Below are 12,535 nucleotides of genomic sequence, written 5' to 3' on the forward strand. Positions count from 1 at the left end.
TGTCCTGGGTTATACTGGTGGACCCAGTTTAATCACAAAAGTCCTTATAAGACAAGGTGTTAGGGTCCGAGAGACTATAGGCAGTGTGACAACTGAAACAGGGAGAGCAATATGTTATACTCCTGCCCTGGTGATGAAGGAAGGGACCAGAAGCCAAGGACTGCAAGCAACCTTTAGAGGCTGGAAAAGTCAGGAAAGTATATATTCCCTTAGAGATTTGAGAAAAATACATCCCTGTAGATTGACTTCTGACCTTAAGAATCTAAAGAGAATAAATTTGTGGGGGATGTTTTACTGTGATTTGAACCCAGGAGTGCTTTACCACTGAGGTATATACCCAGTCCTTTAAAAAATTTTTTTTTTTTTAATTTTGAGATGGTTTTCACAAGTTGCTGAGGCTGGCCTCAAACTTGGTATCCTCTTCTCTCAGTCTTCTGAGATGCTGGGATTACAGGCCTGCAACACTGTACCTAGCAAATCTATATTATTTTAAACCACTAATAATATGGTAATATTCTATAATGACAAAAGGAAAGTAATACATTGCCCCTCTCCTAATCTACTGCATTAAGTCAGGTGACTAAATCTATTACCAATATAATAAATACCATTTATTCAATAAAAATTTAATGTCAATTGCATGTCAGGTGTTCTGAATGAAAGACAGTATTGTATATCTCCAGATCTAGATTTGCTGTGGACAATTCCAGTTGCAAGATTGAGCTTGGAAAAGGCAGGTAAACAGATCATTGCAATCCAGTGTTTCAGGTGCTGGAATTGAATTATGAATGAAGAGTGGTATGAATTCAGGTGACGGGACAGTCTTATTCTGAGGAACTCAGTGCAACTCATGTTCACATGGGCCTTACAGAAAGTGTGTGTGTGTGTGTGTGTGTGTGTGTGTGTGTGTGTGTGTGTCTTTTGGGTGGCAGTAGGGGATTGAAGGGAGGCTTGCCTGATAGAGAAAGTGGTAGATGGGCAAAAGGTATTTCAGGTGAAGCTAAAAGTGGAAATTGCTCTAGGTTGATATTTGTTTGAAGAGAGTAGATGAAGTCCATTCTAGGGACTGTGACACCTGGTTTGATTTTCTAAGGTCCTCTTTCCTTTCCATCCTGCATTTTGTTTAGGTATTTGGTCCATCAAACTAAAATTTCACCTGTGGATAAGAGAAGCATTACTCATGATAAATATAAACTAGAGGAATATCAAACCTATGGCCAAGTGTGATTTCTGTGCTATACCAGAAGACTTAATTCTTTCATTGACCATAGCAAAGGGATCATCCTGATCATGAGATCCTCTGTTCACAGATGCTGCAGGTTCTCGGAGTTTCCTCATTAAATCTCACAATAGTGAATTGTGTTATAGCTTCTCTCTTAGTTTAAATTTGTGAGTGTTCGTTGTTGTTTGGAGGAGAGTAACTTCATCATAGTGAGAATCTAATGACATTCTAATGGAAAAATTTTGTTAATTCATAGCATGAGAGAATGAAGAATACAGGATCATATTTAATGAACTAATATTTTTATGAAGTGAAAATAGTGTATTTGGTTCACTAAGAATTTATAGCTACTTTTAAATGCAAATTTAAATTAGTGTGCTTTTATTCCTTCTTAACATTTGTCACATCTAAAATTGAATACCAGCTACTGCAAAACATTATTAAGTGTTGTGAGAGGCTTAACGCTACCAGTAATCTACATAAGAACAATTTGAAAAACTATATGTAACTGAGGCTTCATTGCCCATTAGACTGGCAATCGTCAATAATACAAATAATAATAAATACTGGCAAGGATGTGGGGGAAAAGGTATACTCATACATTGGTGATGAGACAGCAAATTAGTACAACCACTTTATAAGCAGTATGGTGATTCCTCAAAAGAGTAGGAATAGAACCATCTATGACTCAGCTATCCCATTCCTTGGTATTTATCCAAAAGAACTGAAATCAGCATGCTACAGTGATACATGCATATCAATATTTATAGCAGCACAATGTGCAATAGTTAAATTACGAAACCAGCCTGGGTACCAATCAACAGATGAATGGACAAAGAAAATGTGGTATATATACACAGTGGAGTTTTATGTAGCCATTAAGAAAAACGAAATTATGGCATTTGATGGTAAATGGATGGAAATGGACAATATCATGCTAAGTGAAATAAGTCAGACTCAGAAAGTCAAGGACCAAATGTTTTCTCTCATATGTGGAAGGTAAAGCAAAATAAGGAAGAAAATGAGGGAGGGAGGGAGCCCATGAAAACAGAAGGGAGATCAGTGGAGTATAAGAAGGGGATTGTTGGGGAGGGAGGAGGGACGGGGAAAGGGAAGAACATGGTAGATTTAAGTTGACCAAATTATGCTATGTACATATATGAATATACCACAGTGAATTTCACCTTTCTGTATATCTGTAAAACACCAATTTAAAAAAAAAAATAGAATGTTTTGTGCTACTATAATAGAATACTGCAGACTAGGTGATTGATATGGAATTTATTTCTCATGGTTCTGAAGTTGGGAAGTCTGAGATCAAAGTGCTGGCTCACATTGGGCAAAGGTCTTCTTGCTGTTTGTTTACGAGATGGAAGAGAAAGGGCTAGAGAGTAGGAACTCAGTTGCTGTTTGTTTACGAGATGGAAGAGAAAGGGCTAGAGAGTAGGAACTCAGTTCAAAGAACACTTTTAATAATGGCATCAATCTATTAACTATTGGAACTTATGCACCTTCCATTGGGCGCCATCTCTCAAAACTGTTTCATTGGGGATTAAGTTCCCAGCTCATGAATTTCTAGGAGACTCATTCAAACCATAGTCAGCCACATTGGTCTAAAAATGTCATTTTCCTTTGGTTCATATAAAGGTGCATCTATAAATACACTATTGGCATTTCCTTTTTCTCATTACTCTTCCCTCTTGCCAATCTCTTGTACATTTGCAAATCTCCACAGATAATCCAGAAACTATATTTCTGGTTTAGATATCTTTTCTGACTCCAATTCTATTTACATACCCAATTCCTTTGTGATATCTCTTCTTGGATTTCTCACAGACACCTCAAAATTGTTGCATCCTAAATCAAACTTTTGATCTTCTTTCATAAATCTGGTTTTATTTCCTTATCTGATCCAGTGACTGGCACCACTGGTAATGCATTGCAAAACCATTAAAAACCTCCCTCTTGATTCCTTGCCCTTCCTCTTAGCCCATATCCAATCCAGCCCCAGGTGTTGCTGCTTTTACTTGTAGACTAGCTATTGAATCCAGCTGCTTCTCTCCTTTTCCATCACTGACTTTGTCCTTCCAGTGTAATAGAACTGTTAGCATCAGAGAAGAATAAGGAACTCTGGATGGTATAGAGGAAAATGGGGGTAGGGGACAGAACAATAGTAGAATGAAACAGACAGTATTACCCTATGTATATTTATGATTACATGAATGGTGTAAATCTACATTGTGTACAACGATAGAGATGAAAAGTTGCACCCCATTTGTGTACAATGAATCAAAATGCAGTCTGTAAAAATAAAAAAAGATTTTAATAAAACAAAAGAATGTTCTCCCTGCATCTGTACCAGCCTTGCCCTCTTAATGTTGAAAATAAGAAGAGGCTGCTTCTATCAGGGTTTTAGCATCATTAACATTGATGCAGATAATTATATCAGCATATTCCAGAAGTCTTCACCACTGTGCAAGGGAATGGTTGTGGAACCTGACTGATTGGCTATGTGTATTTATCACCCCTCTCTTCTGAAGCCCCACTGAAGTAATCAGTAGGTCAAAGAAAATAAGAGAGAAAGTAGTCAATAAAGTGATTTCAACAACTTTTTTTTTTTTTTTTCTTTCTGCTCCTGGAGATTGAACCCAGAGATATTCCACCTCTGGGCTACATCCCTAGCCCATTTAAATTTTTTTATTTTGAGATGGGATGTTGCTAAGTTGCTGAGGCTGGACTTGAATTTGTGATCCTATTCCCTCGGCTTCCTGAGTCACTGGGATTACAAGCATGTGTCACAATGTCTGACTTCAACAACTTTTTTTTTTTTTTTTGAGAAAATGTTTTTTAAATAATAAAACAAGATATTTTAATAATATATTAGTATAATATACTTTCACAACTTTTTTCAAAACTAATTTTAGTCATGATTTTTTTTTTATTGTAAACCAATGGGATACATGTTGTTTCTCTGATTGTACATGGCGTAAAGGCATACCATTTGTGTAATCATAAATTTACATAGGGTATTGTTGTTTGATTCATTCTGTTATTTTTTCCCTTCCCCCCACCCCTCCCACCCCTCTTTTCCCCCTATACAGTCCTTTCTTTCCTCCATTCTTGCCCCCCTTCCCTAACCCTAACTCTAACCCTAACACTAACCCCTCCCTCCCCCCATTATGTGTCCTCATCCACTTATTACCGATATCATTCGACCTTTGGTTTTATGAGATTGGCTTATCTCACTTAGCATGATATTCTCCAATTTCATCCATTTGCCTGCAAATGCCATAATTTTATCATTCTTTATGACTGAGTAATATTCCATTGTATATATATACCACAGTTTCTTTATCCATTCATCAATTGAATGACATCTAGGTTGGTTCCACAATCTGGCTATGGTGAATTGAGCAGCTATGAACATTGATGTGGCTGTATCTTTGTAGTATGCTGATTTTAAGTCCTTTGGGTACAGGCCAAGGAGTGGGATAGCTGGGTCAAACGGTGGTTCCATTCCAAGTTTTCTAAGGAATCTCCACACTGCTTTCCAGAGTGGCTGCACTAATTTGCAGCCCCACCAGCAATATATGTGTGTACCTTTCTCCCCACATCCTCACCAACACCTGTTGTTGCTTGTATTCTTGATAATCGCCATTCCAATTGGGGTGAGATGGAATCTTAGGGTGGTTTTGATTTGCATTTCTCTTATTACTAGAGATGTTGAACATTTTTCCATATGTTTGTTGATTGCTTGTAGAACTTCTGTGAAGTGTCTATTCATTTCCTTAGTCCCTTCGTCGATTGGATTATTTGCGTTCTTGGTGTAGAGTTTTTTGAGTTCTTTATAGATTCTGGAGATTTAGTACTCTATCTGAAGTATGATTGGCAAAGATTTTCTCCCACTCTGTAGGCTCTTTCTTCGCATTGCTGATAGTTTCCTTTGCTGAGAGAAAGCTTTTTAGTTTGAATCTATCCCAGTTATTGATTCTTGCTTTTATTTCTTGTGCTATGGGAGTCCTGTTGAGGAAGTCTGGTCCTAAGCTGACATGTTGAAGATCTGGACCTACTTTTTCTTCTATAATTTACAGGGTCTCTGGTCTGATTCCAAGGTCCTTAATCCATTTTGAGTTTAGTTTCATGCATGGTGAGAGATATGGGTTTATTTTCATTCTGTTGCATATGGATTTCCAATTCTCCCAGCACCATTTGTTGAAGAGGCTATCTTTTCTCCATTGCATATTTTTGGCACCTTTGTCTAGTATGAGAAAATTGTATTTATTTGGGTTTGTGTCCGTGTCCTCTATTCTATACCATTGATCTACCTTTCTATTTTGGTACCAATACCATGCCGTTTTTGTTACTATTGCTTTGTAGTAGAGTTGAAGATACCCCCTGTTTCACTCTTCCTGCTAAGGATTGCTTTAGCTATTCTGGGTTTCTTATTCTTCCAGATGAATTTCATAATTGCTTGCCCTATTTCTGTAAGGTACATCAATGGGATTTTAATTGGAATTGCATTGAATCTGTATAGCACTTTAGGTAGTATGGCCATTTTGACAATATTAATTCTCACCTCTTTTGTGAGATTGATTCCCAAGTATTTTATTTTTATGGAGGCTATTGTGAATGGGGTAGTTTTCCTGATTGTTCTTTCCAAAGATTCATCACTTATGTAAAATTGCATTAGATTTATGTGCATTGATCTTATATCCCGCTACTTTAGTGAATTCACTTATGAGTTCTAAAAGTTTTCTGGTGGAATTTCCTGGTTCCTCTAAATATATAATCATATCATCAGGAAATAGGGATAGTTTGAGTTCTTCTTTTCCTATTCGTATCCCTTTAATTTCTTTGGTCTGTCTAATTGCTCTGGCTAGAGTCTCAAGAACGATGTTGAATAGAAGTGGAGAAAGAGGGCATCCCTGCCTTGTTCCAGTTTTTAGGGGGAATGCTTTCAGTTTTTCACCATTTAGAATGATATTAGCCATGGGCTTAGCATAAATGGCCTTTACAATGTTAAGGAATGTTCCCACTATCCCTATTTTTTCTAGTGTTTTGAGCATGAAGGGGTGCTGTATTTTATCAAATGCTTTTTCTGCATCTATTGAAATAATCATGTGATTCTTTAAGTCTATTGATATGGTGAATTACATTTATTGATTTCCTGATGTTGAACCAACCTTGCATCCCTGGGATGAAACCCACTTGATCATGGTGCACTATCTTTTTAATATGTTTTTGTATGCGATTTGCTAAAATTTTGTTGAGAATTTTTGCATCAATGTTCATTAAGGATATTGGTCTGAAATTTTCTTTCCTCCAAGTGTCTCTGTCTGTTTTAGGTATCAGTGTGATATTGGCTTCACAGAATGAGTTTGGGAGGGTTGCCTCCTCTTCTATTTTATGGAATACTTTGAGAAGTATTGGAATGAGCTCTTCTTGAAAGGTTTTGTAGAACTCGGCTGAGAACCCATCTGGTCCCAGGCTTTTCTTTGTTGGTAGGCTTTTGATGACCTCTTCTATTTCATTACTTGAAATTGGTCTATTTAAATTGTGTATGTCCTCCTCCTTCAGTTTAGGCAATTCATATGTCTCTAGAAACCTGTTGATGTCTTCAAAATTTTCTATTTTGTTGGAGTATAGATTTTCAAAATAGCTTCTAATTATGTTTTGTATTTCCATCCTGTCTGTTGTGATATTTCCTTGTTCATTCCGAATTTTAGTGATTTGGGTTTTCTCTCGTCTTCTCTTTGTTAGTGTGTCTAAAGGTTTATCAATTTTGTTTATTTTTTCGAAGAACCAACTATTTATTTTGTCAAGTTTTTGTATTGTTTCTTTTGTTTCAATTTCATTGATTTCAGCTCTGAGTTTAACTATTTCCTGTCTTCTACTACTTTTGGTGCTGGTCTGTTCTTCTTTTTCTAGGGCTTTGAGCTGTAGTGTTAGGTCGTTTATTTGTTGAGTTTTACTTCTTTTATTAAATGCACTCCATGAAATAAATTTTCCTCTAAGTACTGCTTTCATAGTGTCCCAGAGATTTTGATATGATGTTTCTTTGTTCTCATTTACCTCTAAGAATTTTTTAATTTCCTTCTTAATATCTTCTGTTATACATTCATAGCATATTGTTTAATCTCCAGATGTTGGAATAGTTTCTGTGTTTTACTCTTTCACTTATTTCTAACTTCAATCCATTATGATCTGATAGAATACAAGGTAGTGTCTCTATCTTCTTGTATTTGCTAACATTAGCTTTGTGGCATAATATATGGTCTATTTTAGAGAAGGATCCATGTGCTGCTGAGAAGAAAGTGTATTCGCTCTTAGTTGGATGGTATATTCTATAAATGTCTGTTAAGTCTAAATTATTGATTGTGTTATTGAGATCTATGCTTTCTTTGTTCAATTTTTGTCTGGAAAATCTGTCCAGTGGTGAGAGAGGCGTGTTAAAATCACCTAGTATTATTGTGTTATGGTCTATTTGGTTTCTGAAATTGAGAAGGATTTGTTTGACATACATGGATGAGCCACTATTTGGGGCATAGATGTTTATGATTGTTATATCTTGCTGATTTATAACAGTATGAAATGTCCTTCTTTATCCCTTCTGACTAACTTTGGCTTGTAGTCCACATTATCTAAAATGAGGATGGATACTCCAGCTTTTTTGCTGAGTCCATGTGCATGGTATGTTTTCCCCCATCCTTTCACCTTTAGTCTATGAGTATCTTTTTCTATGAGGTGAGTCTCTTGCAGGCAACATATTGTTGGATCTTTCTTTTTGATCCAATCTTCCAGTCTATGTCTTTGATTGATTAATTCAGGCAGTTAACATTCAGGGTTATTATTGAGATATGATTTGGTTTCCCGGTCATTTGGCTCATTTTTAAAATTTTATTTATTTATTTATTTGACATGACTTGGTTCCTCCTTTATTTGACAATTTATTTAGGATAATTCCTCCCTTTGCTGATTTGCTTCTTTGTTTTTCATCTCTTCCTCATGGAATATTTTGCTGAGAATGTTCTGTAATGCTGGCTTTCTCTTTGTAAATTCTTTTAGCTTTTGTTTATCATGGAAGGATTTTATTTCATCATCAAATTTGAAGGTAAGTTTTGCTGGGTATAAGATTCTTCGTTGGCATCCATTTTTCTTTCAGGGCTTGAAAAATGTTGCTCCAGGCCCTTCTATCTTTTAGGGTCTGGATTGAAAAATCTGCTGATATCCGTATTGGTTTCCCCCTGAATGTAATTTGGTTCTTTTCTCTCACAGACTTTAAAATTCTGTCTTTATTTTGTATGTTAGGTATTTTCATTATAATGTGCCTTGGTGTGGGTCTGTTGTAATTTTGTGTATTTGGAGTCCTATAAGCCTCTTGAACTTGATTTTCCATTTCATTCTTCAGATTTGGGAAATTTTGATATTATTTCATTGAATAGATTGTTCATTCCTTTGGTTTGTTTCTCTAAGCCTTCCTCAATCCCAATAATTCTTAAATTTGGCCTTTTCATGGTATCCCATAGTTCTTGTAGATTCTGTTCATGATTTCTTACCATCTTCTCTGTTTGTTCAACTTTGTTTTCAAGGTTAAATATTTTGTGTTCAATGTCTGAGGTTCTGTCTTCCAGGTGTTCTATCCTATTGGATATGCTCTCTATGGAGTTCTTAATTTGGTTTATTGTTTCCTTCATGTCAAGGATTTCTGTTTGGTTTTTCTTCAATATCTCTAACTCTTTATTGAAATGATCTTTTGCTTCCTGTATTTGCTCTTTTAACTGTCGATTGGTGCGATCATTCAATGCCTGCATTTGCTCTTTCATCTCATCGTTTGCTTACCTGATCATTTTAATTATGTACATTCTGAACTCCTTTTCTGTCATTTCTTCTGCCATGCTGTCATTGGATTTTATTGATGTAACATCTAGATTTGTTTGGAGCATTTTCTTCCCTTGTTTTCTCATGTTATTCAGGTATCAGTGGACTGCTGAGATATTGCAGATTTCTTCTATTGACTTATAATGTCCCTGGAGATTTCTAGTATATCCCCTTTAGCCTTCAGTAGGCTGAAGTCTTAGAGGAAGTTGATAGTGCGGTGCTCCACAAGGAAGCTGCCTCTCTAGGGGTGGTAGCCTTCAGGTGGGCTATATTCCCTGCTAGTGGGCAGAGGTGCCTCCACTTGTTGACCAGTGGTCATCCAAAGGGGAACTAGGCTCCAGGCTGAGGCAAGGCCTGTTTGGGCTTATGTCTCTGGTTTTACCATCCTTGTGGGAAAACCTCACCCGGCAGGGAAGACTCACCCGGTGGGGAGGTCTCGCTGGTCAGTTCCCCTCCTAGAGGTTCCCCTCAATCCACAACTACCACCTGAGCTGGGCTGCCTTCCTCTGCAATGTTCCCAGGGGCCTGGACCTACCTCCTGGGCCTGGGAGCCTCACCCTTCACAGATGAGTCTCCTTAGGCTGCCTCTTCTCAGAGAATCTGCCCACAGTCCTGGAGCCTTCGCTCGGCCCCTAAGCCTGTCTCTTGCGGCTCTTCCACCAAGAAGCCTCCTAGATCCTGGGACCCTGCTGTGCACCTAGTCGCCTGGTATGCGGCCCCTCCTCTGAACAGCCACCTGGAGCCCCGTACAATCGCTCCAAGTCCCAGTGACCCGCTGCACGCCTCTTCCTCCAGATAGCCGCCCGGTATTCCGGTGCGTTCACTAGGAGTCCAAGCAACTCACTGTGTGCCTCCTCCTCCTGCCAACTGCCCATAGCCCTGGGCAGTCACTCCGAGTCCAAGTGACCCGCCCCGTTCCTCCTCCTCCTCCAGGTAGCCCCCCAGCTATTCAGGAGTGGTCACTCTGAGAAGCTCTGAGTCCACGTGACCTGTTGCACGCCTCCTCCAGGCAGCCGCCCGGAACTCTGGTGCGGCCACTCGAGACCAAGCGTCCCACCGCACTCCTCCTCCAGGCAGCCCCCCGGTGTTCAGGAGCAGTCACTTTGAGTCCAAACAACTCACCACTCGCCTCCTCCTCTGAGCAGCCGCCTGGAGCTCCAACGCAGTCACTGCGAGTCTAAGCGATCCGCTGCGCTCCTCCTCCTCCTCCAGGCAGGCCCCGGTGTTCAGGAATGGTCGCTTTGAGTCCAGACAGCTCGCCACGCAGCTCCTCCTCTGGCAACCACCCGTAGCGCTGGTATAGTCACTCCGAATCCAAACGGCTACGCTCCTCCTCCTCCTCCTGCGGGCAGGCCACGGTGTTCAGGAGTGGTTGCTCTGAGTCCAAACAGCTCGCCGAGCATCTCCTCCTCTGGAAACCACCTGTAGCTCTGGTGCAGTTGCTCCCAGTCTAAGCGCCTCACCGCACTGCTTCTCCTCCTCCTCCTACTCCGGGCAGGCCCCTGTGTTCAGGGGTGGTCGCTCTGAGTCCAAACAGCTCTCCTCGCAGCCCCTCCTCTGGCCCGCCACCTGGAGCCCCAGTGGTTGCTCCGAGTCCAAGCACTGTTCTGAGCGGCCTCCTCTATGATGCTCCCAGTTGTCCGAGTTCACTGCTCCAGCAGGGGGAGGGGTGTCTCGCTGGGCAGCTCTACTTCACAACTTCCCTGCGTTCCGGGACTACCGCCCCATCCAGGACGCCTCCCCAACGGGAGAGACGTATCCGGCTTCCTTGAATTGGTCCCAACGCTCTCAATATCTCCTTTTTTGAATCCTGAGTCCTGGAGCAACATGAAATGCAGCCACCCTCTAGTCTGCCATTTTGAAAACCCTCCCTTTAGTCATGATTTTTAAAATTCTTTTTAGTTATATGCAACACCTAGATACACTCTGACATAATCACAAAAGCATGGAACATAACCTGCTTCAATTCATTTCCCAGCACTTTTTTTTGCCATAACAGCTTTTTATAAAATGGAATGCAAGAGTTGGTATTGATGACCTCAGTGGAGCATAGGCAACATCTTTAGTTCAAAGTCTACAGGAAGGGATATTGATGGCAAGTAAGGTGAGTCATGCTGGAAAACTCTGGATGTGAAAGTCTCAATTGTTGCATAAAGCAATAATGTGAATTGCTAAATCAAAAAGATCTTAAGTAAGAGTATTCACACTGAACTGGTAGGACCCTGATGATCCCTTCCATTTCTAAAATATTGTGCGAATATTTTCTCTGGAGAAACATTGTCCCTGAGAGAATATCTGGAGACCTGAACCTGTTGAAGTCTTGTGTAAATATAAAGTCAATTTTCCTCCCACTTTATGACCGAGCTCACTAGTCAATGGAAACTTCTAGACAATTTCCTTCATCCCTGCCAGTATTTCCAGTCACCTTTTTACTTCTTCCTTCCTTAAATATGGAAGATACTTGAGGAAACCTCCAATATAAAAAGAGATACCTTGAACCACTCTTTGGCTGGCCCACTGAGCTCTACTCTATGGAGTGTTACTTTCACTTTCAAAAAAACTCTATGCTGTGTAGGCTAAAATAAAATAAAATAAATAGAGACCAAACTGAGCCACGTGTAGTGGCATATATCTGTAATCCCAGACTCAGGAGGCTGAGGCAGGAGGATCTCAAGTTTGAGACCAACCTCAGCAATTTAGGGAGACTGTCTCTCAAAATTAAAAAATAAAAAGGGCTGGAGATGTACTTTAGTGATTGTGTAACCCTTAGTTCAGTGCCCAGGATATGTTAAAAAAAAAAATATATATATATATAAATTTTATATAATATAAAATTTTTGAAAAAAGAGAGACCAAAATAGGTAAATGGAGGGAGGTAGTTGAAGAAAACAGAGATAGCAGAGATCAAAAAGGAAACTTGGGAAAACAAAAGATAAAGCTAGAAGGTATGGCATCTCAAAATAAAAATAGAATTCTATCATAAATAAAAAATTGAAGCGCGCTTAGAAATAAAAAAATATGAGAGTTAAACTAAAAATAAACAAGTCAGTAGAATGGTTGAAAAAAAATTTTTAATGAAGATATCTGTTGGAAATTAAAGTAGGAGAGAAAAGACTAGCAAATAACAGAATCAACCTGGGACATCTAATACCTGTTAATGTTCCAAATTGAGACCTAATGAAAAAACAGAGGAAATTATCCAAAGAAGCAACAGATGAAATTTTTTTTCAGTTGATGATTATTTTCCATATTGAAAGAACCCAGTGAGTATTCTAGACACATTAAGGCAAACCAAGGACCAATTCCTTTTCCACATGTGGCTGTGCTTACTAGCTTCCCCTTTCCCACTTAGAAGGATCCAAAAAGTATGCTATGTCTTTTAAGCTCATTGAGTTAGGGACTATCTGATAGCCAGTTTCTGAAGGTATAATATCC

At 39.2% G+C, this 12,535-nt stretch overlaps 1 protein-coding gene across 7 annotated transcripts in view; it reads left to right on the top strand.

The window, feature by feature from the left end:
• LOC306659173 (uncharacterized protein C1orf226) overlaps positions 1 to 12,535 on the top strand; it is a 332,178-nt gene that overhangs the window by 200,945 nt on the left and 118,698 nt on the right. For 2 of the 7 annotated variants that reach the window (XM_079136584.1, XM_079136586.1), the window contains exon 1: positions 11,232 to 11,424. The exons of 4 other annotated variants lie outside the window; for them this stretch is intronic. In XM_079136584.1, the coding sequence (XP_078992710.1) occupies positions 11,326 to 11,424 (99 nt within the window). In that variant the 5' untranslated portion in view covers positions 11,232 to 11,325. Of the gene's footprint in view, positions 1 to 11,005; positions 11,205 to 11,231; positions 11,425 to 12,535 lie in introns of those variants that run through there. One more of the 7 variants, XM_079136588.1, reaches the window with a different exon arrangement.

The sequence above is a fragment of the Sciurus vulgaris genome, assembly GCF_902686455.1.
Source record: "Sciurus vulgaris genome assembly, chromosome: 1".
Taxonomy (NCBI): domain Eukaryota; kingdom Metazoa; phylum Chordata; class Mammalia; order Rodentia; family Sciuridae; genus Sciurus; species Sciurus vulgaris.